The sequence below is a fragment of the Leopardus geoffroyi genome, chromosome B1, assembly GCF_018350155.1.
Source record: "Leopardus geoffroyi isolate Oge1 chromosome B1, O.geoffroyi_Oge1_pat1.0, whole genome shotgun sequence".
In the NCBI taxonomy this organism is placed as follows: Eukaryota; Metazoa; Chordata; class Mammalia; order Carnivora; family Felidae; genus Leopardus; species Leopardus geoffroyi.
The window spans coordinates 50,167,837-50,195,586 of NC_059327.1; the positions used below are offsets into that span (position 1 = coordinate 50,167,837).

The 27,750-nt window shown below is 36.6% G+C and overlaps 1 protein-coding gene across 11 annotated transcripts in view; it reads left to right on the forward strand.

Annotated features, from left to right (window-relative positions):
• Positions 1-27,750, forward strand: part of HMBOX1 (homeobox containing 1) — a 206,234-nt gene that overhangs the window by 145,139 nt on the left and 33,345 nt on the right. For all 11 annotated transcript variants that reach the window (XM_045461786.1, XM_045461713.1, XM_045461761.1 and 8 more), the window contains one exon: positions 2,579-2,732. In XM_045461786.1, coding sequence (XP_045317742.1) covers positions 2,579-2,732 — 154 coding nt within the window. The remainder of the gene's footprint in view (positions 1-2,578; positions 2,733-27,750) is intronic.

Here is a 27,750-nt window from a genome sequence, read left to right on the forward strand (position 1 = left end):
CCTTACAGTATCATAGGGTCAGGTTAGTCATACTTCTTATATGGCAACTGGCTTTTCCCAGAACCAGCATTGCGGGAGATCTAGTAAGAAGCCGCAAGGCTTCTTATTACCTAGCCTTGAGCTGTTTCCGGTTTCTGTTGTCAAAACATGTCACAGGACAAACTTACATTCAAGAGCATGATTACCAAGAGGTGTGACTTACTGTGAAAGGCCATCTTTGGAACTATCCCAGGAAGTTAGGCTTTGGAGAGATGATGCTGGCTTGTTCTAAAGCTAGTGGAGGTAATACAAATTGATCTGAGCCTGGATATACTTTGAAGATAAAATTGACAGGGTTTGCTATGGACTGGTTATGTGGTATGTCAGAGAAATAGAGAAGTCAAAGATGAATCTGAGAATTTTGCACTGAGTAATTTGAAGAATAGGGATGCTATTTACTCAGATGGGAAGGACTGTAAGACAGCAGGTTTGGAGAGGAAAATCAAGATTGGTTAAAATATTGAGCCTCTGTATAAGAGAATGCATATAAATATATAGCTATTAAGGTGAATCTACATAGAGATCTATATGTAGTGAAGTAGAAACACTTCCCAAGGTATTAATTACAAGGTACAATATACAAAGTATGGGTGCACCTGGGTTACTTAGTTGTGCGTCCAACTCTTGATTTCAGCTCAGGTCAGGTTATGGGATCAATCCCTGCATCCGGCTCAGTGCTGAACATGGAGCCTGCTTAAGATATTCTCTCTCTCTCTCTCTCTCTCTGTCTCTCTGTCTCTCTCTCTCTCTCCCCCTGTCTCCCTCTGCCCCTCCCCAGCGTATGTGCACATGCATGGTGTCTCTTTCTCTCTCAAAAAAAAAATAAGTAAATAAATAAAATAAAAATATTTTTATGAAGAAATAAATATATATTTATTAATATGTGCCATTATTCCACATAATTCTAATAATTTATAACCTTTCTAGGGCTAGATTAAGAGTTTGTATTTTATTCCATAGGCAGAGGGAACTTTTTGAAGGCTTTTGGTCACTGGAATGCTGTGATCATAATTATGCTTTGGGAAGATGAATTTAACAGTATAAAGAATGAAGGAACAATGGGAGATCCAGGGACTGAGCTCTGTGAATGCATACCAAGTTATATTTAAATTCTTTGAAATAAGTCTACAGAGTTCAGAGACAGTATTGCTCTTTTGTTTTGTTTTGTTTTATTCATAGCTTCTATAGCAAGCTAAGTCTATAGCAAGCCAAAAGAAGCGGGGTGGGGGGGGAGGTTGGCGAATGGTGAATACACACATTATCAGAAGTTCATTATTTGAGAAAAGGCTAGTCTAAATTAATAAAATATCCCAGTTACATTTTTCCCCATTGGTTTTATTACATTCAAGAGGTAACAGAAAACAGTATAGCTTTAAGAGGTGGTAGACCTTTGGAGATCTAATTTGGTTACCTAATAGACTAACATCATGTCAAAAACTACCTTACTGCCTTTGTGCTATATTTAACTTTTTTTCTTTAAGAGTTTACAATAATTAGGATTATTTTAAATTCATCCTCTACCTGCATACATTCTTTAAGGCCTCCATTTTCTCAATAACAAAAGTCCTTTGAGTGGTAATGAAAAGTTTTGAAATGTATTGTATATTGTTCAAAAAGATTAAAACGGGTGCCTGGGTGGCTCAGTTGGTTGAGCGTCCAACTCTTGATACCAGCTCAGGTAATGATCTCTAGGATCGTGGGTTTGAGCCCCACATTGGGCTCTGCACTGTTAGTGTAGAGCCTGCTTGTGATTGTCTTCTCTCTCCCTCCCTCTCTGCCCCTCCCCAACTCACACTCACAGTCTTTCTCTCAAAATAAATAAATAAACTTTAAATAAATAAATAAACATTTGTTTTAAGGAAAATTAAGTTCTCACTAGTTCAAAGACCAACACTTCCCTATTCCCCTAAAGAGAGAGATTTTGGGCTTTGTTTCAAAAAATGACATAAATGACAAGCGACCAAAAAAATTTGACATTTTAAAATAATAAATGATGAATTTTTTTTTTTTAATTTTTTTTTTCAACGTTTATTTATTTTTGGGACAGAGAGAGATAGAGCATGAACGGGGGAGGGTCAGAGAGAGAGGGAGACACAGAATCGGAAACAGGCTCCAGGCTCTGAGCCATCAGCCCAGAGCCTGATGCGGGGCTCGAACTCACGGACCGCGAGATCGTGACCTGGCTGAAGTCGGACACTTAACCGACTGCGCCACCCAGGCGCCCCAATGATGAATTTTTTAAGGAGAGTTTTTTTCCCTTTGGATTTTTGTTTGAGCAAATTTTTTTTTATTTCTCCATGCTTCAGTGCCGGTAGCCTGTGGCACAGAAGCCAGGCAATGTTTCAAGGCAACAGTTTGCACTGGCATGGGGCACTGTGAGAGACCCTGGGGATTTTTTCTTTTTAATGTAAATAGCAAATGTATTTGGCTCACAAGTTTCAATAGAAGGACAAAAATTTATTGTTGATTTCATGATTATATTTGTCATTGGTTTTAATAAATTGCAAGGTATTTTGCTAAAAAGTCTTGTTTGTTTCAGGGGCTACACTAAGTATGAGACCAGCCCCCATTCCAATAGAGGACCCAGAATGGAGACAAACACCTCCCCCAGTCTCTGCCACATCTGGCACCTTCCGACTACGACGAGGGAGTCGATTTACCTGGAGAAAGGAGTGCCTCGCTGTCATGGAAAGGTATGTGTCTCCTTTCCCATGAGCAATGTCCCAAACTTAGGAAAGAGAGAAACTTCAGATAGATTTGAACAGTTTCCATTTCAGACGAGTAATTTGGGATGTAGGTTCTATCTCAAAATATATTTTGGGGTATTATAAACGTTACATTATTGAAATAAGATCTTACCATTTATAATTCATAAAACTGGAGTTAACATGTATGAATACAACTAAATAGTGTTCTCAGTAACTTAAGAAACTTTAGAAGACTTTTTCTGAGTTTAGATCTTTATATTTTATTTTGGAAATGCTCTTTGAAGTCTTATTTTCATCAGAAATATTGAATAATTATATAGAAGGCCACTGAGATTTTACTTCCTTCAATCAGGAGTATGGCCAAAATGAGCTCAGTCCCAAAGGTTAAAAATACTGTTTTTTACTTTGATTTGTTAATTTATCTTCTGACTCTAGCACCAGTACCTTATCCATAGTCAGTATACTCAGTATGTTTTAGATTGGAATTTGATCTTAGCTTCTGTTTTTCTATCCAAAATGGTATAGATTAATTAAATATGATTATTAAATGTTCAGTATATTTAGGGTAGATCCTGTAGTAGAATTGCCCTTTTAGTCTCCTACCTAAAAGTAATGTTTATGGAATTCTGTTTTGATGGAGAGTTTTATATTCAATAAGGTAATAATTTTCCACTTAAAAACTATTTACTTCCCAAGAATAAATATAGAAAAAAAAGAATATATTAGGCAAAGGTAAAAACAATTGAATTTTCATATTGAGATTTCTCAATAATTTCAGTAATGGAAAAGAATGGAATTGAACATTTAAAACTGGGTTTAACTTCTAAGTTAAACATAGAATATGTTTACATAGAATACAATGTTGACATAGAATACATATTGACATTGAGCCAGCTTCACCTTTTTTCCCCAATTGTCTAATCTGATCAGTCGAACAGCAAACTGGAAAGAGCATTTGACTGCGAGTCAAAGACCTGAAACCCGGATTTGGCTTTGCCGTTAACCAACTGTGCAACTTTGTGCAGCTCACAAACTCTAAGCAGTAACTTTTTTATCTATAAAATGAAGGTTTTTAATATATCATCTGGACTTCTGTCATCTCTCTTCCTGCCTATTTCCTGATTATCTCCCAGCTCATTAGACATCACTACCTGAAGTAGAAGGAGATTTAAAATGCCGAAGTTGAGGCCATGTTTTTTGTTCTTGTGGTTAGGTTGAAATTAAAAGATTTGCTTAATGAGGATGTTGGATCCAGTAGCCAAAATGAGACTATAGATTATTCATTGATGTTATCATCTATAACTTTTCTCACTCTGTCTATTGTAGATTAGCATAGAGGCCATTCATTGAATAACAAATCCTTATATGCTTGAGCAGTTAAAATAGAAGAGTGAGACATTTTCATCCCAGAGACCTGACGTTTATAATCTGCTTTATTTTTTTCATCTAAAAATTTTTATTCTATTAAAAATTTCCCCAGAACTTACACATAACACACATAAATTTAAATAATACCAAACTTAAAAATTATTTGTGGTACTATACCTTTTCCTCTTGGTAACAAAGTAGGCTTTGGTATTAGTTTCTAGTTGGTGTAAGTTCTAATTTTGCTACTGATTCAGCCATTTAATTTACTCATAAAGATACCAATATACATTTATCACATAATGTTTGTATGAGAAGAGATTAATTTTAAAATTGATAATATTAGGGATGGGAAAAATAATAAAATTGATAATATTAATAATGATAGGCGATATTCCTAATGCATTTTCAGAATTGAACCTCATAAGCTTTGCGATTCTTTTTATTTTTTCCCAAAGCAACAAAATCTACCCATGGAATCACACTAATTAAATTTCAGTTAAAAAGACATTGAACACTTACCCCATGTAAGACTCCCATTTAATCTTAATTTTCATTTTTTAACCTTAATTTTAATAAGTGTATCCAGGAATTGGTTATCTTAGGTTTAATTTTATCTTACTTGGCACAACCAGTAAGAAAGTATGTGGTTTATTCCAGTAGTTGTAGAAACGCAAAAAGCCTTTCAAAGTATTTAATAGCATTAGTACAGAAGATCATGGAATGATTTCATTTTGTGAAAGTGGAACTTTTTATTTTCTAACATGGAATATAAAATTCCCTAGCCTCAGAGCAATGTGTGATGTTTTTTCCTACACTGAATAGGTGGATAAATATTTATGCACAGACTGTAAATCCAGCAAAGTACTAGGGTTACTCAAATATATTAGAAGTCAAAGTCACTCCATTCTTCATACCGTACACAAGACAAATTTCAGATGAATCAAAAAAGGTAGTCCATATAAATAATGGAAGAAAGTATGGGTATCCTGGAAATGGTGAAGTTTTTCCTAACTAGGACTCAAAATCCAAAATATGAGAAAGGATTGATAAATTTGATTACATAAAGTAAAAGATAAACTTTGAGGGGGCTCCCAGGTGGCTCAGCCGATTAAGTGTCCAACTCTTGGTTTCAGCCCAGGTCACAATCTCATGGTTTCATGGGCTCAAGCTCTGCATCGGGCTCTGCACTAGCAGTGGGGAGCCTGCTTGGGATTCTTTCTCCCCCTCTCTCTCTGCCCTTCCCCGACTTCTGCTATCTCTCTCTCTCAAAATAAATAAGTAAACTTTTTTGAAAAAGAAAAAAACTTTGGGGAGAAAAAATAAAAACAAAAGAAAAATTGGAAAAAATATTGGCCACATACTATTATCCCTGATGTATAAACAGCTTTAATAAGAGAGAGACCAACAGCTCTGTAGAAAACTAAAGATATCAGCAGAAAAGCAAATGCAAATGGCTCTTGAACATATAAAAAGATGTTCAATTTAACTCATACTAAGAGAAATTCATATTAAAATTACACTGAGATACTATTCTTATCCTATCACACTGGCAAAAATCCAAAAGTTCCATAACATTTTCATATTGATTGAGCTGTAGGGAAATGGGCACTCTCACATACTGCCTGTGGGGAATGCAAAATGGAACAACTTCTGTGGACAGGAATTTGACATTATTAGGGACAGTTATTCACAGATTTGCCCTATGACTCAGCATTCTCATTTCTAGAAAATTATCCCAGAGGTAAACTGACAAAAATATAAATACAGCATCCCTGTTTGCAATAATGTCAAAATATTGAATACAACCAGTGTGTCTATGGGTGGTGGACTTGGGTAATTAAATTATAGTGCACCCACACATTGGATGTGCAGGCTCAAATAATAGAGTGCTATGCCACAACAAAAGGAATGAATTTTCCTTCCTAGAGAATGAAAATCATACTGTGTCCTTCTGTACTATCACTATTAAATATTTCGTAAGGCTTTTTTACATTTTTGTAACTACTGGAATGAATACTTTTCTATATACAGTGATCTCCAGAATATAATGTTTAAAAAAAACATTTTTTTGTCTGTTGTATATAGTTGGCTATCATTTATGTATTTATATATTTGCTTATAATTTGTTTTAAAATGAAGGAATACACCATAAAATAAAACGGCTACCAATAGAAGAAGAGAAAGAAAAAACGGAAGGAACAAGAATAGAAGCTCAACTTCTCTAAATATACCCTGTTTTGACATTGTAACCATGTAAATATTTTATGTATTTATAAAACAAAATTAAGTTGAAATGGGGGGGGAAGGTGACCCCTAAAATATAATGAAACAAACCTCACTGACTTAAACATTCATAACCTATATCAAATAACTTTATAACACAGTATTTTGACTATGCTTCTTGGTGGGATACAGCTTAGGATAAGAAGAACTACAAAAAAATCTTACCTTCTTTTTACTAATTTGAGAATATTAATATTGTTACCCAGTTGCTATTTTTATTTGTGTAGATACAGATATAAATAAGACAATCATAATTAATGTTCCTAGGAATCAAAGTTTTTGGTGTAAAACAGATATAAACATAAAATCAAAATAATTAAGTAAAACACTATAATGTGTATGTGTGTGCATATAGAAATTTATCTCGAATTTATTCTTTTTTTTTTTTTTTTATATATGAAATTTATTGTCAAATTGGTTTCCATACAACACCCAGTGCTCATCTCAAAAGGTGCCCTCCTCAATACCCACCACCCACCCTCCCCTCCCTCCCACCCCCCATCAACCCCCAGTTTGTTCTCAGTTTTTAACAGTCTCTTATGCTTTGGCTCTCTCCCACTCTAACCTCTTTTTTTTTTTTTTTTTTCTTTTTTTTTTTCCTTTTTTCCTCCCCCTCCCCCATGGGTTCCTGTTAAGTTTCTCAGGATCCACATAAGAGTGAAACCATATGGTATCTGTCTTTCTCTGTATGGCTTATTTCACTTAGCATCACACTCTCCAGTTCCATCCACGTTGCTACAAAAGGCCATATTTCATTTTTTCTCATTGCCACGTAGTATTCCATTGTGTATATAAACCACAATTTCTTTATCCATTCATCAATTGATGGACATTTAGGCTCTTTCCATAATTTGGCTATTGTTGAGAGTGCTGCTATGAACATTGGGGTACAAGTGCCCCTATGCATCAGTACTCCTGTATCCCTTGGATAAATTCCTAGCAGTGCTATTGCTGGGTCATAGGGTAGGTCTATTTTTAGTTTTCTGAGGAACCTCCACACTGCTTTCCAGAGCGGCTGCACCAATTTGCATTCCCACCAACAGTGCAAGAGGGTTCCCGTTTCTCCACATCCTCTCCAGCATCTATAGTCTCCTGATTTGTTCATTTTGGCCACTCTGACTGGCGTGTGGTGATACCTGAGTGTGGTTTTGATTTGTATTTCCCTGATAAGGAGCGACGCTGAACATCTTTTCATGTGCCTGTTGGCCATCCGGATGTCTTCTTTAGAGAAGTGTCTATTCATGTTTTCTGCCCATTTCTTCACTGGGTTGTTTGTTTTTCGGGTGTGGAGTTTGGTGAGCTCTTTATAGATTTTGGATACTAGCCCTTTGTCCGATATGTCATTTGCAAATATCTTTTCCCATTCTGTTGGTTGCCTTTTAGTTTTGTTGGTTGTTTCCTTTGCTGTGCAGAAGCTTTTTATCTTCATAAGGTCCCAGTAATTCACTTTTGCTTTTAATTCCCTTGCCTTTGGGGATGTGTCGAGTAAGAGATTGCTGCGGCTGAGGTCAGAGAGGTCTTTTCCTGCTTTCCCCTCTAAGGTTTTGATGGTTTCCTGTCTCACATTCAGGTCCTTAATCCATTTTGAGTTTATTTTTGTGAATGGTGTGAGAAAGTGGTCTAGTTTCAACCTTCTGCATGTTGCTGCCCAGTTCTCCCAGCACCATTTGTTAAAGAGACTGTCTTTTTTCCATTGGATGTTCTTTCCTGCTTTGTCAAAGATGAGTTGGCCATACGTTTGTGGGTCTAGTTCTGGGGTTTCTATTCTATTCCATTGGTCTATGTGTCTGTTTTTGTGCCAATACCATGCTGTCTTGATGATGACAGCTTTGTAGTAGAGGCTAAAGTCTGGGATTGTGATGCCTCCTGCTTTGGTCTTCTTCTTCAAAATTCCTTTGGCTATTTGGGGCCTTTTGTGGTTCCATATGAATTTTAGGATTGCTTGTTCTAGTTTCGAGAAGAATGGTGGTGCAATTTTGATTGGGATTGCATTGAATGTGTAGATAGCTTTGGGTAGTATTGACATTTTGACAATATTTATTTTTCCAATCCATGAGCAGGGAATGTCTTTCCATTTCTTTAAATCTTCTTCAATTTCCTTCATAAGCTTTCTATAGTTTTCAGCATACAGATCCTTTACATCTTTGGTTAGATTTATTCCTAGGTATTTTATGCTTCTTGGTGCAATTGTGAATGGGATCAGTTTCTTTATTTGTCTTTCTGTTGCTTCATTGTTAGTGTATAAGAATGCAACTGATTTCTGTACATTGATTTTGTATCCTGCGACTTTGCTGAATTCATGTATCAATTCTAGCAGACTTTTGGTGGAGTCTATCGGATTTTCCATGTATAATATCATGTCATCTGCAAAAAGCGAAAGCTTGACTTCATCTTTGCCAATTTTGATGCCTTTGATTTCCTTTTGTTGTCTGATTGCTGATGCTAGAACTTCCAGCACTATATTAGACAACAGCGGTGAGAGTGGGCATCCCTGTCGTGTTCCTGATCTCAGGGAAAAAGCTCTCAGTTTTTCCCCGTTGAGGATGATGTTAGCTGTGGGCTTTTCATAAATGGCTTTTATGGTGTTTAAGTATGTTCCTTCTATCCCGACTTTCTCAAGGGTTTTTATTAAGAAAGGGTGCTGGATTTTGTCAAAGGCCTTTTCTGCATCGATTGACAGGATCATATGGTTCTTCTCTTTTTTTTTGTTAATGTGATGTATCACGTTGATTGATTTGCGAATGTTGAACCAGCCCTGCATCCCAGGAATGAATCCCACTTGATCATGGTGAATAATTCTTTTTATATGCTGTTGAATTCGGTTTGCTAGTATCTTATTGAGAATTTTTGCATCCATATTCATCAGGGATATTGGCCTGTAGTTCTCTTTTTTTACTGGGTCTCTGTCTGGTTTAGGAATCAAAGTAATACTGGCTTCATAGAATGAGTCTGGAATAGCTTGAGAAGGATAGGTATTATCTCTGCTTTAAACGTCTGGTAGAACTCCCCTGGGAAGCCATCTGGTCCTGGACTCTTATTTGTTGGGAGATTTTTGATAACCGATTCAATTTCTTCGCTGGTTATGGGTCTGTTCAAGCTTTCTATTTCCTCCTGATTGAGTTTTGGAAGAGTGTGGGTGTTCAGGAATTTGTCCATTTCTTCCAGGTTGTCCAATTTGTTGGCATATAATTTTTCATAGTAATCCCTGGTAATTGTTTGTATCTCTGAGGGATTGGTTGTAATCATTCCATTTTCATTCATGATTTTATCTATTTGGGTCATCTCCCTTTTCTTTTTGAGAAGCCTGGCTAGAGGTTTGTCAATTTTGTTTATTTTTTCAAAAAACCAACTCTTGGTTTCGTTGATCTGCTCTACAGTTTTTTTAGACTCTATATTGTTTATTTCTGCTCTGATCTTTATTATTTCTCTTCTTCTTCTGGGTTTGGGGTGTCTTTGCTGTTCTGCTTCTATTTCCTTTAGGTGTGCTGTTAGATTTTGTATTTGGGATTTTTCTTGTTTCTTGAGATAGGCCTGGATTGCAATGTATTTTCCTCTCAGGACTGCCTTCGCTGCATCCCAAAGCGTTTGGATTGTTGTATTTTCATTTTCATTTGTTTCCATATATTTTTTAATTTCTTCTCTAATTGCCTGGTTGACCCACTCATTCGTTAGTAGGGTGTTCTTTAACCTCCATGCTCTTGGAGGTTTTCCAGACTTTTTTCTGTGGTTGATTTCAAGCTTCATAGCATTGTGGTCTGAAAGTATGCATGGTATAATTTCAATTCTGGTAAACTTATGAAGGGCTGTTTTGTGACCCAGTATATGATCTATCTCGGAGAATGTTCCATGTGCACTCGAGAAGAAAGTATATTCTGTTGCTTTGGGATGCAGAGTTCTAAATATATCTGTCAAGTCCATCTGATCCAATGTCTCATTCAGGGCCCTTGTTTCTTTATTGACCGTGTGTCTAGATGATCTATCCATTTCTGTTAGTGGGGTGTTAAAGTCCCCTGCAATTACCACATTCTTATCAATAAGGTTGCTTATGTTTATGAGTAGTTGTTTTATATATTTGGGGGCTCCGGTATTCGGCGCATAGACATTTATAATTGTTAGCTCTTCCTGATGAATAGACCCTGTAACTATTATATAATGTCCTTCTTCATCTCTTGTTACAGCCTTTAATTTAAAGTCTAGTTTGTCGGATATAAGTATGGCTACTCCAGCTTTCTTTTGGCTTCCAGTAGCATGATAAATATTTCTCCATCCCCTCACTCTCAATCTAAAGGTGTCCTCAGGTCTAAAATGAGTCTCTTGTAGACAGCAAATAGATGGGTCTTGTTTTTTTATCCATTCTGATACCCTATGTCTTTTGGTTGGTGCATTTAATCCATTTACATTCAGTGTTATTATAGAAAGATACGGGTTTAGAGTCATTGTGATGTCTGTATGTTTTATGCTTGTAGTGTTGTCTCTGGTACTTTGTCTCACAGGGTCCCCCTTAGGATCTCTTGTAGGGCTGGTTTAGTGGTGACAAATTCCTTCAGTTTTTGTTTGTTTGGGAAGACCTTTATCTCTCCTTCTATTCTAAATGACAGACTTGCTGGATAAAGGATTCTCGGCTGAATATTTTTTCTGTCTAGCACACTGAAAATCTCGTGCCAATTCTTTCTGGCCTGCCAAGTTTCAAAAGAGAGATCAGTCACGAGTCTTATAGGTCTCCCTTTATATGTGAGGGCACGTTTACCCCTTGCTGCTTTCAGAATTTTCTCTTTATCCTTGTATTTTGCCAGTTTCACTATGATATGTCGTGCAGAAGATCGATTCAAGTTCCGTCTGAAGGGAGTTCTCTGTGCCTCTTGGATTTCAATGCCTTTTTCCTTCCCCAGTTCAGGGAAGTTCTCAGCTATTATTTCTTCAAGTACCCCTTCAGCACCTTTCCCTCTCTCTTCCTCCTCTGGGATACCAATTATGCGTATATTATTTCTTTTTAGTGTATCACTTAGTTCTCTAATTTTCCCCTCATACTCCTGGATTTTTTTATCTCTCTTTTTCTCAGCTTCCTCTTTTTCCATAACTTTATCTTCTAGTTCACCTATTCTCTCCTCTGCCTCTTCAATCCGAGCCGTGGTGGTTTCCATTTTGTTTTGCATTTCATTTAAAGCGTTTTTCAGCTCCTCGTGACTGTTCCTTAGTCCCTTGATCTCTGTAGCAAGAGATTCTCTGCTGTCCTCTATACTGTTTTCAAGCCCGGCAATTAATTTTATGACTATTATTCTAAATTCACTTTCTGTTATGTTATTTAAATCCTTTTTGATCAGCTCATTAGCTGTTGTTATTTCCTGGAGATTCTTCTGAGGGGAATTCTTCCGCTTGGTCATTTTGGATAGTCCCTGGCGTGGTGAGGACCTGCAGGGCACTTCCCCTGTGCTGTGGTGTATAACTGGAGTTGGTGGGCGGAGTCGCAGTCAGACCTGATGTCTGCCCCCGGCCCACCGCTGGGGCCACAGTCAGACTGGTGTGTGCCTTCTCTTCCCCTCTCCTAGGGGCGGGATTCACTGTGGGGTGGCGTGGCCCGTCTGGGCTACTTGCACACTGCCAGGCTTGTGATGCTGGGGATCTGGCGTATTAGCTGGGGTGGGTAGGCAAGGTGCACAGGGGCAGGAGGGGCAGGCTTAGCTCGCTTCTCCTTAGGTGATCCACTTCAGGCGGGGCCCTGTGGCAGCGGGAGGGAGTCAGATCCGCTGCAGGAGGTTTGGCTCCACAGAAGCACAGAGTTGGGTGTTTGCGCGGTGCAAGCAAGTTCCCTGGCAGGAACTGGTTCTCTTTGGGATTTTGGCTGGGGGATGGGCGGGGGAGATGGCGCTGGCGAGCGCCTTTGTTCCCCACCAAACTGAGCTCTGTCGTCCGGGGGCTCTGCAGCTCTCCCTCCCTTTGTCCTCCAGCCTTCCCGCTTTCCGAGCAGAGCTGTTAACTTATGACCTCCCAGACGCTAAGTCGCGCTTGCTGTCGGAACACAGTCCGTCAGGCCTCTCCGCTTTTGCAAGCCAGACTCCGGGGCTCTGCTTGGCCGGCGAGCCGCCCCTCCACCCTGGCTCCCTCCCGCCAGTCCGTGGAGCGCGCACCGCCTTGCCGCCCTTCCTACCCTCTTCCGTGGGCCTCTCGTCTGCGCTTGGCTCCGGCGACTCCGTTCTGCTAATCCTCTGGCGGTTTTCTGGGTTATTTAGGCAGGTGTAGGTGGAATCTAAGTGATCAGCAGGACGCGCGGTGAGCCCAGCGTCTTCCTACGCCGCCATCTTCCCTCTCTCACCTCGAATTTATTCTTTTAACAACAGTCTTATTGAGATACAGTTCACCTAAGTAAAGTATACCATTCAGTGCTTTTTAGTGTATTTACAGTCATGCAACCATCACCATAATCAGTTTTAGAATATTCGCTTCACCCCCTAAAAAGCCCTTGTATCCAGTAACAGTCACTCATTTTCCACTCATTTTCCCCCAACCCTACATAACCATTAATCTGCATTCTCTGAATGTAGATTTTGCCTATTCTGGACATTTCATATGAATGGAATAATACAAATGTGGCCATGTGTGACTCACTTCTTTCACTTAGCATATCTTCAAGGTCCATCCATGTTGTAGGTTTGACATACTGCATTCCTTTTCGTTGCCAAATAATATTCCATTGTATAGATATGCCATAGTTTAATTATTCATTCATCTGTTTATAGACATTTGGAGTTGTTTCCCTTTTCCAGCTATCCTTGCTAATGCAGCCGTCAACAAAATTTGTGTACTAGTGGAATTACTGGGTCATATAGTAATTGTGTTCAGCCTTTTGAAAAACTGCCAGACTGTTTTCCAAAGCAGATGTACCATTTTACATTCCACCCAGCACTGTATGATGGTTCCAGTTTCTCACCAATACTTATTATCTGTCTTACTGTTACTACCCTCCTAGTGTGTGCAAAGTAGATTCTCACTGTGGTTTTGATTTGCATTTCCCTGGCCAATAATGTTGTGCATCTTTTCATTGGCTATTTGTATTTCATCTTTAGAGAAATGTCTATCCAGATCCTTTGTCAATTTTATAAATTGGGTTATTTGTCTTTGTATATTGAATTGTAAGTTTTCTTTATGTATTCTACATACAAGTCACTTATACATGGTTTCCAAATATTTTCTCCCATTCTGTGGGTAGTCTTTTCACATTCTTGATGATGATCTTGGAGTACACAAGTTTTTGACTTTCATAAAGTCCAGTTTGTTTTCTCATCTGTTGTTTGCACATTTATTGGCTTGTCTAAGAAAGTTGTGCCTACATCAAAGTCACAAGATTTATTTCTATGTTTCTAATAAGCGTTTTGTACTTTTAACTCTTAAATTTAGGTCTTTGATCCATTAGAGTTAATTTTTACATCTGATGTGAGTGAGGTTAGGGACTGAACATCATTCTTTTGCATGCGATATCCAGTTGTCCCAACACTGTTGAAAGAACTATTCTTTTCCCACTGACTAGTCTTGGTACCCTTGTCAAAAATCAGTTGACTAAAAATGTGAAGGATCTCTTCTTTTCTATTCTGTTCCACTGATCTGTATATCACCCTGTCATGATTACTGTTTTATTGTAGTAAATTTTGAAATCTGGAAATACAAATTTTCCACTTCCTTCTTTTTTAAGATTGTTTCAGCTATTCTGGATTCCTTGTATTTCCACATGAATTTTAGGATCAGCTTGCCAATATCTGCTAAGAAGCCAGCTATACTTTGGTGGGAAATCCCAAAATCTTGAATATGAATTATAAATAAGAATGTGAATTTGTTATAGTTTCTTTTGGAAAAAAGGAGGGGGTGTACTTTCCATCTCTGCTTAACTCAAACAACCCATGAACAGTGATCAACTTAGTAGACATTAGCAGTCCTAGGGCACAGAGTGTGGTCATAAGTGCCACTAGCACTCCTTGGAGAAATGTCTGATTCTAGACTTGGCACAGGAAATATACATGATAAGACTAGAGATCCTGTTAAAGCAAGAAGGCCATTACAGATAAGTGAGTAATACCAAAGGGACTCAGGAGCTAACTTGAAGAGGCTCCCCCTTCCAAAGATGGGGGTAATTTGAACATTGAATTATATTACCATTATTATTATTACCATTGGTAATAGATTGAAGCACAACAAACTTATTAAAAATCCATATATAATAATGTTATTAAAAAAATTATTGGTCACACCAAGAGAATGTTAGAGAACCAACTAAATATTTAAAAGTGGTAAAAGGAAAGAACTATTTAACTTGTCTTTCGCATATGAACTTTATCCCTGATTAACCAAAAGGCTTTCTTTAATGAAGGATCTCAACTAATAAATGAAAAAGGAATAATATAATTAAAATATCTTCATTGTGTAAACTCCTAATGAAATAATAGATCTGACAATGATCATGAATAGGTGCTAACAAAAAGACAGACAATCAGGCATTATATACCTCTTGGAGGATGTAAACACCACCACCCACATAGAGTATTCTGCTAACAAAAGTGAACCTGAATCAAATCAAGCATGTAGATCTAGCTCTAGGTTGGTAGGAAATATTAAACAAAGTTCTGTCAAACAATACTATGAGGAATTCAGGTCAACAAAATCCATGATGTGAGAGATACTAAGAATATAATAACTCAGTTATTTCAAGTGTTTTTTTAAAAATGTCTTAGCCAATTAAAGAAATTTGATACACTGGATAAATGATGATTCTAATTTCAGTTATGATAACGGTAGCTTGTATGTAAGTGGTGCTACGTTTATAAAAGAGTTTTTGTCTTTTAGAAATATGTACTAAAATATAGAATATGATGAAATGATATGATATCTGGGATTTACTTCAAAATAACACAAAGTGGAAAGGCAGAGGCAAGGGTGTGGGTCAAACAACAGTAGTATTTGTAAGTTGATGGTTTCTATAGCTTCTGTAGTACTTACTTGGGGGTTCATAGTACAGTTTTCTCTACTTTTGTACATATATTTTATGTGTGTTAAAGATCTAAATTTTGGATCAAATCATGTAGAATTATGAGAAATGAATGTCTTTATTACCAAAAACCTCAACTACACAATGTTATCTAATAACATTTACTTAACAAATAAACAAATGTCACTATACAATGCAATGGTGTGAGCATAAATAGTTCTTTCAGTCTTGGAGTTTACAATCAGCTTGGAGAGACAGACATTAAACAGATAATTAGACAAATCGAGGTAAAATTGCAATGGTAATACATGTATGAAAGGAAAGGTTCATGGTGCTGTGAGATATTATAATAGAGGATGTGGTAAGAGTTAATGAAGTAAAAGGAAAAGGGCAAACATTGCAGGTGGAGAGGAGAGCTGTAGTCATCTAGAACTGCACTGTCTGATACGGTGGTGACATATGACTATTTAAATTTAAATTACTTAAGATGAAATAAAATTTAAAATTCAATTCTTCAGTCACACTAGCCACAATTTAAGTACCTACTAGTTGTGTATGGCTACTGACTGTAGTTTTAGACAGTATTTCTATCACAGAAAATTTTATATGGAATATTTGTATTGCTGCAGAAAATTTGATTAGATGGCTGTGATACAGAACAACTGTCACTCATCCCCAATAAAGAAAATAATGGGTATATTTGCCCCATAATAATTTGTTTTTGTTTTTCTTTTTACTCAAAATCATAAGGCAAATACAGATACAAATTAAAAAGCAAACATTAAGTCTACTGAAATATTTTAGAAGATTTTCTATGTGACAGTGACAGAAACAGATTTTACTCATTCCCATATCAAAATTATTTTGCTTCTGTATCCACATCTAACCCTGCTTTCCACACCCAGCCCTGTTTTTCAGAGTATAAGATTTAAGAATTTATTATTTATAATGATTGGTCTTTTTTCTCCTTTAGTATGCATGCATACATGCATTCATTCATTCATTCGCCTGTTTATCAAAAGTATTTATATATGCTACATTTGGTAGATATGTCTCTTGAGTCTTTTAATTTGCATTCATTCATTCACTTGTTTATGAAAAGTATTTAGGGGCGCCTGGGTGGCGCAGTCGGTTAAGCGTCCGACTTCAACCAGGTCACGATCTCGCGGTCCGTGAGTTCGAGCCCCGCGTCAGGCTCTGGGCTGATGGCTCAGAGCCTGGAGCCTGTTTCCGATTCTGTGTCTCCCTCTCTCTCTGCCCCTCCCCCGTTCATGCTCTGTCTCTCTCTGTCCCAAAAATAAATAAAAAAAAAAAAAAGTTGAAGAAAAAAAAAATTAAAAAAAAAAAGTATTTATACATGCTGCATTTGATAGATGTTTCTCTTGAGTCTTTTAATTTGTAACAGTTCCTTACACGTGTGCATGCACACACACACACACACACATGCACACACACACACACACACACATACACACACACTTTGTTCATGTTGTTCATTTGTTGAAGATACTAAGGCATTTGTTGTATTCAATTTCCCAAATTTTAGGTTTGGTCAATTACATCCTCTTATGTGTCTCTTAACATCACCTCATATTTTCTGTAGACTGGTAGTTAGATCTAGAGTCCTCATTCGATTTTGGTTTAGCTCTTTTGGCTACTTTGTCATTACTAGTACATCATATAAGGAGGCACATTATGTCTGGTTGTCCCATTTTTAGTAACTATAGGATTAACCATGGGATTCAGTTCTGTCATCTTGATCCACTTATTAGTAAGTTCCCCATCTAGTGAATAGTTTTAGGGCAGTGATTCCTAATTTTGACTGCATATTAGGAGCACCTGGGAGGTTTTAAAAATATCAGTGAGACACTACCCCTGACCACAGGGACATAGGCAGAGGTATATTTAAAAAGTTCCCAAGTGATTTTAAAGTACAGCTAGAATTGAGAATCACTGTTGTGTCATCCACTAATGACTTTTTCCTAGTCACTTTTTTAATAAGGGGTTACAAAATAATTACATTCCTAGGGTGCCTGAGTGGTTCAGTTGGTTAAGCATCCAACTTTGGCTCAGGTCGTGATCTCACAGTCCATGGGTTCAAGCCGTGCGTTGGGCTGTGTGCTGACAGCTTGGAGCCTGCTTCAGATTCTGTGTCTCCCTCTCTCTGTCACTTCCCTGCTCGTGCGCTCTTTCTCTTTCTCTCAAAAATAAATAAACATTAAAAAATTTTTAAATGGTTATCTTCCAGTTTTTTCATTTCTTCTGCATTAGTCAGCTAATTCTTCTATAAAGAAGAACTTTCCCTCATCAACTCTTTAGTTACCCTGAAATATATTCCTTTACATTATAGTAAGCATATAGCGGAGCATTATAGTATAAGCAATTACAGAACTGAGGAATAAATGCTATTATGAAGATGGGTACTTGAGTTTATGGGACCATGAGATGCAGACAATCAGAGGAAAGAGACTTTAACAAAATGATGACATTTTGGTTGCATTTTGATGGATGACAGATTCTAGTTCACCAATTAGAGAAGGAGAAAAAGAGTATTGTAATATTAGATTATCACTAAGTTCTTTGTGGCAGAACGTGGAGTTTTTCGTTAGGAGCATCTCTACCTTGATTATACAGGACTTAGTCATACTGTGCATGCTATAATTAAATAAGTCCCATGCTTAATTTATTACCACGGCTTGGTGTTCAGGCTTTTTCAGAAAGGAGATTGTACCTGATTAGAATCGTCTGTTAGATAATATTAGTAAGAGTATGGAAGATAGGCAAGAAATCAGCCAATCAAGTATGTATTTGAACACATACCAGATGCCTAGAGCCAAGGGTAAATAAAATTTAAATAAATGTTAAGTTGTAGTACCTGCCCGCATATATCTTAAGGCATCTTATATTTGAATAAGATTTTACAGTTTGTATACAATAATTGATCTTACTGATAATTCTGTATGACAGTTGACCTTATTTAATCTTCAAAATTTTGTACTGTATATATTTTATTATTTACAGATTTTATGTAACAGCATTAGAGGAAGGAAGTATGACTAGCCTACATGTAAATGGATTGGAAGTGGGAAAAATGAAGGCCAGCTAGGAAGCTGTTAGAGTAGTCTATGCATGAGTGACGAGGGCCCAAAGGATAATATCAAAGCAAACAAAATGGATGGAAGGTAATAGGTATAAGAAAAAAATGTGAAGAAAAGAACAACCTAACCTAGTTACAGACTGAACATAGAAATGACAAAGCAGGAGGTGTAAAAGAGAACTTAACAGATTCTGGGAAACAGAATCTGTACCTTTAGAAAATAGTTTGATTTTGGGCAAATCATTCAACATCTCAATATTTGAAATATTTAGAAAAAGAAGAGTTAAGTATTACGATACAGTAAAAAGCGGATGGGCTTCAGAGTCATACAGATTTACGGTTTAGTCCCAGCTTCATTTTATGTTAATCCTTCAGAATTTCAGTTTTCTATAAAATGGGAGATGCTGTTATGAGAAGAGTTGCATGAGATCATGTATGTAAAGCACACAGTAGAATGCCTTCCTCATAACTGGTGTTGAGCCAGTGTTCTTTTTCCATTTAAGTTCTTTCCACTTAGAACTTTGCGAACTCATTTCAAGATGTTAAGAGATCTCAGTGTCTCTAGAAAAGGAGATTTAGGAGGCATCATTATATCAGGTACAGTTAAAGCCACAGTGTATCAGTGAACCCTGGTCAAATCCACGTCTTGCATTTTGCTTATACTGTTTCTGCATTTTTGTAGCTAAATATGGCTAGAGAAAACTTTAAACTCTGCAGACTGATCTCATTTTAAATTCATGACCACGAACCTCAAGTGGGCCTGTAATTCTGCCAGACATTCATACTATACCCACCTGGTTCAGTCTTTCCCAGTATCCTAAACAATTATTTCACACTTTGCTCTCTCTGCCAACTCGCGTTCTCCTCATGGTGACATGCTTCCTGTTTAAATGAGGCGAGTGAAACACTCAGAAACACAAACATGTATAGATTTGAAAATTTCCATAATTAAAAAAAGATTATTGTTACAAATTTAAAGAGGACCTGGCTAGATTTGAATGGATAAAATAGAATAGATAATTGACTAATACTTATTTATTTTTATAGCATCTGCTATGTGCTAGCACTGAGGTAAGCTTACCTCCAGTAGTTTGCATACTCACAAGAGGAGAAAATATCATATATATCATAAGTCAGAAATAGCTGCTTGTGCAAATAATGTAATGTCAGACTCAAATGTGGTTTTTCTTCAGCAAACCTAACTATCCTTTTGCTAATTCAACAAAGGACTTACTAGGTATGAGGCAAGGTGCTAGGGATGGATACCTTCTAGGTGAAAGGAGTAGAGGGATGATGAACCTAGTTGGCTTGAGTCTTTAGAGTTTATGGTCAAAAGTGTTGGAGGCTTTATGGCCCAGGAACAAGGTGTCTAATGTACTCCTTCCTTTTTTCCTTTCTTTTCCCCTTTCAGCAATTTGGGCAGGGTATGTGGAAACAGGTGTGGCTCTGGAGTGTTAGGATATGACTGGGACACAAAAGAATGAAACCTGGCTGTGCACCTGTTCTGGCCTTAAGGGAGAAAGAGAAAAGAACACTTCAAATCTCCGTATGTAGGGTTTTCAGCCCAATTAAGCGAGATAGAAAGAGAAGCAACCACTTGGAGAGGACTTTAACTAGATACAGGAATAAATGTAAGAGTACCTGGCTGTGACAGGTAGAAGAAATAGCACATAGTGGTTAAGAGTACTAGCTTTGGAGCCAGATTTGTGTACAGAGGGTACTTCTTGCTGTTAATTTTCATCACAGTAGCTGAATAATCCGTCTGTATCTGAATGTGTCCAGGAAAACGGAGGCAAAATGAATATTTTGTAATTCTTTGTGTATTTGTAATTAAAACTATTTATTGCATGTTTTTATTTTTTTTATGGAACCAGTATACCTTTATACTATTTTTTTTTTGTTTCTTCTCTTTCCATGTTCATCTTCAGTGAGCAATATAAAACAAAATCATTACTAAAGCCCAGAACCCTCTGAAATTATAAAGAAAACATTTTTTGTTGCTGTTTAACTTTTGTCAGTCTCCAAAACAACTTTTAAAAATAAACCCAAAATATTCTTCCCAACGGCAAAGAATCAGTATTAAAAATTTTAGCTTGAGAGTGTCTCTCCTCCCTGCTCCCCCAATTTAAGCATCTAAAAATAGCTTCTTAGGATAAAAGTGCCTCTTCATGAGCAAAAATAGCGTCACAACCACAATACTATAACAAACCAAAATTAAATCATAGCTCTAAATTTGGTGTCACTGCTGTTAAACTGACATGTTATACAGTCTGAATATATAATCTGAATTAGAGACATGGGTCTAACTACATAAATACATTTTGTATAAGTGTGTTCTACATCCTGGTAGAATCTGCATAGAAGAGACAAATAAGTTTGTAAAGTGTGTTTCTAGAATGTTGCTTGAGGCTTCTGTAATTTAATTCTCTTGTATTTACTGCATCTTGGAATTCTTCCCAGGACAGTTTATTAGTACTTGGATTTTGGTTTCAGTCTCTTTCCTTTCTCCTTTTTACTTTTAATTTTTTCAGTGAATACTTGGACTGTGAAGGTTAAGAAGACCAATAGTTCCAGAAACTAAATTCTATATTTAACTGCAGACTGGGTGTGGCTCAGACAACTGCAGTGCAAGCTTGCTCGTGTTTTGCCAGTCATCAAAACCCTGACCTACAGGGAACATTCCTTTTCCTAGTCTTCTGACTTTGAAATATGCTGAATTATGATGATATGATGATATATAGTACACACGTTGTATGTATATACATAAAATAAAGACCAAAGAGTCGCATAGGTTCAAACTTAAGTGGCCCTGGAAGATGTTTTTTTCTTCTTTGATCTTTTATAGTAATCTCCCAGTGATATTAACCCACTCTGTTTTCATCGTGCTGCTTCCCATCATTCTTTTATTACTTTTAATTACCACTGTGTGATTTAAAAAATTTTTACACAGGACATCTTCTCCACTTCAGCTCCCATTTCATGAAGCCATATTTTCTTTTAATGTTGTTTTCTTCATGTTTTGCATTATATAGGACAGTTATTAGTGTAGTATAGTTTGAGACTTTATTTACCATAAAAAAATGGAGAAATAACTGCTTGTTCTCCTAGTAACATCCCTCCCCGCCTTTTTTTTTTTAAAAAAAGCACTCTGTCTCTTGGACAGAATCCTGTTACTTTGTAAAATGAAAAAATAACCACCCAGTATCCTTCTGTATTATTTTGTAGTGTCTCAATATTATTTGATGGTATTCATACCAAATACGAATCCAAGGAGTAAGAGACCCTGCTCATTTCAGTAAGATATACCTAGCCAGAAACAAAAAATGTTTTCCTAATGTTGCTCTTCTTAGAGCTTGAGACCTATCCAGATGTTTCTTTGAATGACAACTTGTGTCATATGAACCATAAAGGGACTAATTGGTGTCCGTTGTACAAAAATACATAAATTACATCTTCTGACCACTGATTTAGTTTAGCCTCATTTGAGCTAAGAACATTCCTTTGATTTTATTTACCTATATTTGGTCACTATTTCTGCAGAGAATAAGGAAGAGACCCTAAAGATCATACAGTTCAAATAGTTTATTTTTTTAAACCAAGAACCTATAGTTAATAGGTTAATCAACTTGGCTAAACTCACAGAAGAAATGAGATTAAGTTGCTTATTCTGAATCCATTCCCATATGAACCATAGGATATGATTTTTAAAAAAGCATATTCGCTGAACTTCTCAGCCCTTTTTTTAAAAGTTTATTTACTTAAGTAATCTCTACACCCAACGTGGGGCTCAGACTCAAGAACCTGAGATCAAGAGCTGCATGCTCTTCTGACTGAGCCAGCCAGGTATCCCTCAGCCCTTTCTATCCTCTTTAATTTTTATGTGATAAACATTTGTGTAGTGTCTACTGTGTGCTAACCTGCATGCCAAGAATTGGGATGCAAAAATGAGTAAGACAAAAGTCCACTTACCACATTTCACTGAATTTCTTCTTGTCTGTGCTTCTTTATTCATCTCTTACTTCTCTCATGCCCTCTGAGTCTTCCCTTTTCCCTCCCTCACATTTTTTTTCCTTTAAGTACACCTTCTGCCATCACACCTCTGTTCTTAGTTGATCATAATGTGAACTGCAATGTATACTTTAGTATTTCCTATACTTATTGAATAAAGTATTATGCTCCTTTATCATTTAAAAACAAATTGGCCATTATATCTTTCAAACAATTAGTAAATGTTATATAATTTCCGAAGATCTTTCAAGTTTTCAAATTGTATTGCTCTATCATTCTAAATAATTTGTTTCGTGTGGACCCTTTGTTCTTAGACTCCATGGCTTTTGATAGGAAAACACTTCCAATCCTAGAATTAAATCTTTAGAAAATAATTGGTGCTTAGCATAACAACATGAATAGACTAATAACTTCAAAGAACAGAATCACCTCCATGATAACTAAGTTCTATCAGAAGACTAGTTATCTAGGACTGTATTTATGTATATTCACATAATCTGTCTCAGCACCTTGTCAGTCAGCTTGTGTTCTGATCTCTCAATTTCTGTGTTCATATATTATAGTAATGAAATACCTTAAGGGTATTACAACCTGAAAATGCATAGAAATCATTGTTCACCTACATTTTATGAGCTTAGGTAGTAAGGATTACTTCCTTCTTTCTTATGAGAAAACAAAAAAATATCCTCACTCATTAGAAGAAATTTGCTTACTCCTATTTTTCATTTTAACTCTTAAGAGTAAAACTTCCTTCATTACTTTACAATTGCAAAGAAACTTACATCTCATTTTCTTCTGTGTTATGTTGCTGCTAGATTGAGTGGACTAACTGAAGAGAATAACTTCTTCACATCTAGGACCAAAAAGGTCATGTATCTGACTAAGATAGTAATTTTGTTTGGATAGGAAATTCAGAGACTTTTTTTCTTTCAACTTCTTTACATGTAACCATGATAGCTTTTTAGGAAGTGCCTGAGTCAGTGATGATCAGTCTATTGAATGGAATGTCATGATAGAATGACAGATGTGACCATGTAAATCTGAACAAAAATGTGAATGAAATAATGTTAAGCAATAAAAGAAAACTTACATTATTAAAATAATGTAAAAAAGATATAAAGATACATTTAACATACAACAAAACATACAAAAATAAAAGATTGGGAGAGGTAATAAAATTTCTCAATAAATGATTTCCCCTAAATGTTGAATAGTTTGTACATTTTTATGATACTTTTGTCTTTTTGTTTCTGAAAATATAGTGGTTAAGGACACAGGTATTTGAGTTAGACTGGGGTTCTAGTCCCAACTGTCTTAGTTACTAGCTATATATCCTCAGTCAATTCCTTGCTATCAAATGACTATACTAATCATACCTATCTTACAGGAGTGCTGTGATTTAATGCTAAACAACAGTGCATGTAAAGTACAAAGTGTGGTACAGGACACACATGTAAGAGTTTAATAAATATATGCCTCCTACTCCTAAATACTCAGTGCAGAAATATTAAACAAGTAAGAACTTTCAAAAAGAATTTTAGATGTCTTCAAAATGGAATTTTCTGAAGTTATTTTTTTGTATTCCTAAGTTTCAGCCAATAGAAGTCTATTTAGCATTTCTCTACTCAAAAGAAAGTCATTTATCACCTTTGTGCCCAGCACTGTAACAAGTGAGTGCTGAGACATATGTAAACATATTGAAAGATAGGGCATTACCCCAGTAGGCCTCAGTCTTTTTGGGGGAGCCAGGCTGAAAAAAGCTCATAGAAGAGATAGATACCAAGTGCAGTGGGACCGAGGAGAGTGGTATGAGGAAAGGCAATACTGAGGCAACATTCAAGCAGGGTCCTATAAAGCATTGTGGTTTTGATGCATTGGGAAGAGGAAGAAAAGCATTCTTGGCAAAGGCACAGAGGCATGAAAAATTAGGTAACTGGAGTGTCTGGTCAGTCAGGCAGGAAATGGGGCTGGAAGTAAGTTGCATCCAGATTGTGGAAAACCCTTGTAGCGCCACAAGTGTAACATTTGTCTTTCTCAAAGGAGGTGTATTTGCATCCATGCCCAAGTATGGTTGTTCTCCTGATTGGAAGAAAAAAAAAATCTCTTAATCCATTTTCTAGGTTGTTCCTGCCATTTTCCTCCCACGTATAAAGCATCAGTAGGAACTCTTTTTTGACAGGGAGTCAAATTATTTTGAGGATAGTGGCAGATTTTGTTCTAATATTTGCGAAACATCCTGTGAATTAAAAAATTGAAACTATTTTGAAATATCTTTTCAGCCTTCCTTTTTTAAAGACAAGAGCCTAAATCATATTCCCTTTTCTATGTGTTCAAGGAAATATGTTAAAATTCCAACTGTTTCCATTTTTTAAAGAAATCTTTTGACCCATTTTTTCCCCTGCTCACTTGCATTACAGAAGTGGATTATCATAAAATAAAATCCAACTCCTACTGACTTCTGTTGTAGAAGAAAATTTGAACTATATCTTTACCAGAATGAGTTATTTCACTATCCATGAAGTAAATTTTACCTGGCACTTCAGGGGTGAGGTTTATATGCTCCCACAGGCTAGGGTGTGGTTATGTTTAGCTGGCTCCTAGGCTAGCACAGTGCTGTGCACGAAATCTGACATCAGTAAGGGTTGCTTGAAACTTAATCGAATTGAATATTTAGGAAGGCTCTACAACTTCAATTAGAAAATGTTATCCCCATGTATCCCCTATGAGACATATTAGGCTCAGAATAAGGGATTTTTTTTTGTTAAAGTTGTAAGTCCTTCAATTCAGTTCAATTCTATGATGAATAATAATTTGATGATTTAAAATGATCCAATCAAAATGATTCAAAAACAACAGAAAAATGACTTTCAAGTGCCTTGATGTCATTTTTTCTTGGCCTGACCATCATGCCACCATTTCCCCACACACACAAACCACTCTGTGGGAATAGAGTTGAGTCCTGTAAAATCAAATGTTTGTTCTGGTCTAAAATGAATGAGAACCTAAAATATATGTACTCTGCCCTCCCTTAGGTTGTCTTGCCATCACTGCAACCCCTGGCAAGCTGGTTTTCCTTTCCCTCACTTCTGATGTCATTGCTGTTCTAAGATGGAAAATGCTGCAAGAATTTCCTATAAATTTTGGAATTAATGGATGCTGGAAGTTGAATTTTAAAAAGAGTTCAACCTCTTTCATACTTCTTATGGAATGACTCGGGTAGAACATAATGAACTACACCTCCTGTATCTCTGCAAATAGAAGGAAGTTCTTAACATTTATATAAGACAGCAGGAGCCTGGACATGACCTCATTTCAATCCATTAGACTATTTGAGGAAAAAAACAACAAAACTTTCCCACTTATTGACAGGTAAAGTTATCCCAATCCATTTCTCATAGCCAGTAAGAAGATGAACTGTCCTTAAATGCATTTTAAAATTGGCAAATTACACTTCCTGGTTCCTTTTTGGTCAAACAGAAATAGCCAAAAGAAATTATCACAGTGTTTTTGAGGCAGATTAAAAATTCTCACTATCCTCGTATAGATTTGCCAGCAGTTTCATTTTGTAAAAAAAAAAAAGACCCCTCATTTCTCTAGTCCCTTGACCAATTAAACACGACAAAGACCCCATGTTCCTCATACTGTTCTTTGGACACAGTTTACAAAGAAATAAAGTATATATAGTTTGGGAAATATTGGTGTTGTAGGTGATGAGTCACCAATGAAGATATGATTCATCCCAGAAGCAGAATTATAAGCATATTATAAACATTAATACAGACAGAGACCAGTTTATAGACTAACTGAAAATTTTTCACAGAAAATGAATGAGCATTTTCTTTTTTAAACTCAACAAGTATTTATTGAACTTCTACTTAGTACCCACTCATTGTAATAGTGCATTAGGAAGTCATTATTGGTAGACTAAACATTCACAGCCTGTACCAAGGTTTGCTTATGTGTTTTATGTTTGAAGATCTTGGGATAGTAGAATCCCAAGTTTTAGTTGCCTTTTGGTTGAGGAAGTCTAAATGGACTATGTAATTTCAGCAATAGGAAGTAGTATCTGAAAATGGTCTTTATACTTTGAAAACCTGCATATCCTAGAAATCCCAATCATAATAGTGCCTCATCATTCTGTCTCATTGGTTCCTCCTTTGAAATGTCATTTACTAAAAGGTTCTAACCATTTTGAGACTATCCTATAATTATCATCTTTCTAAGGAATAGGAACTATACTTTGTTACCAAAACATCTTCCTTGGAACATAACTATACCCCAGATTTGCTTTGTAGTATTACTATGAAGGAATTTAACTTGTATACAGTTGGTATGATAACCTTGCAGCTCTGACAATATTGATGTAAGTAGTATGTTTTTTGTCAAGTGTTATCAGAATTAATCTGGCTTTTTAAAAGGCAATTAGAGTCATTTATCCTGGGTGGTTTGATTGACTCCCAATAAAAACAGCAGTGAACCTATGACACAGGAAGTAAAAGGTTAAGTTTTAGAGGAAGTAGTAAGTACCCCTAAGTACAAAGTAGTGTGTTTCTCCCTCTTCAGGGAGGTATGAGGATAATCCCCAACTAGTGTACTGATTCTCTATAAAGAATCTGTGCTGTTGTCTGTGGTTGGTTTACTATTTGTTGAGACCTCTCCCTGGGAGAACAAGTTCTCATTTTAGATACAGACTGTTCCTTTTAGCAAGAAGTAGTTACTTTGTAGAATAGTATTGATCGTAAGAAAAACCATGCAGGAGACAATGGATTGATTTGATCAATCCTCTTCTGTTGGTCTTCACTTTATTTATTTATTTATTTTTTTAATTTTTTTTCAACGTTTATTTATTTTTGGGACAGAGAGAGAGAGACAGAGCATGAACGGGGGAGGGGCAGAGAGAGAGAGGGAGACACAGAATCGGAAACAGGCTCCAGGCTCTGAGCCATCAGCCCAGAGCCTGATGCGGGGCTCGAACTCACGGACCGCGAGATCGTGACCTGGCTGAAGTCGTACACTTAACCGACTGCGCCACCCAGGCGCCCCTGGTCTTCACTTTATAGTGAGTTTTTGGTTGGTAGTGTCAGGTTGGTAAGTGACCAGTTTATACTCAGTGCTTTATATTTAAAAATAGGCTTCCTGCCTTAGGATATCTTGTACACCAGGTGTTTGATACTTAATCACATCACCTTACAAGTCTCTTTTGTAAACTTACTTCCTATCAGCAAAGGCTGACAAAACAGGGAAAGGAAGATATAGCTGCAGCCCAGCCAGGAGTG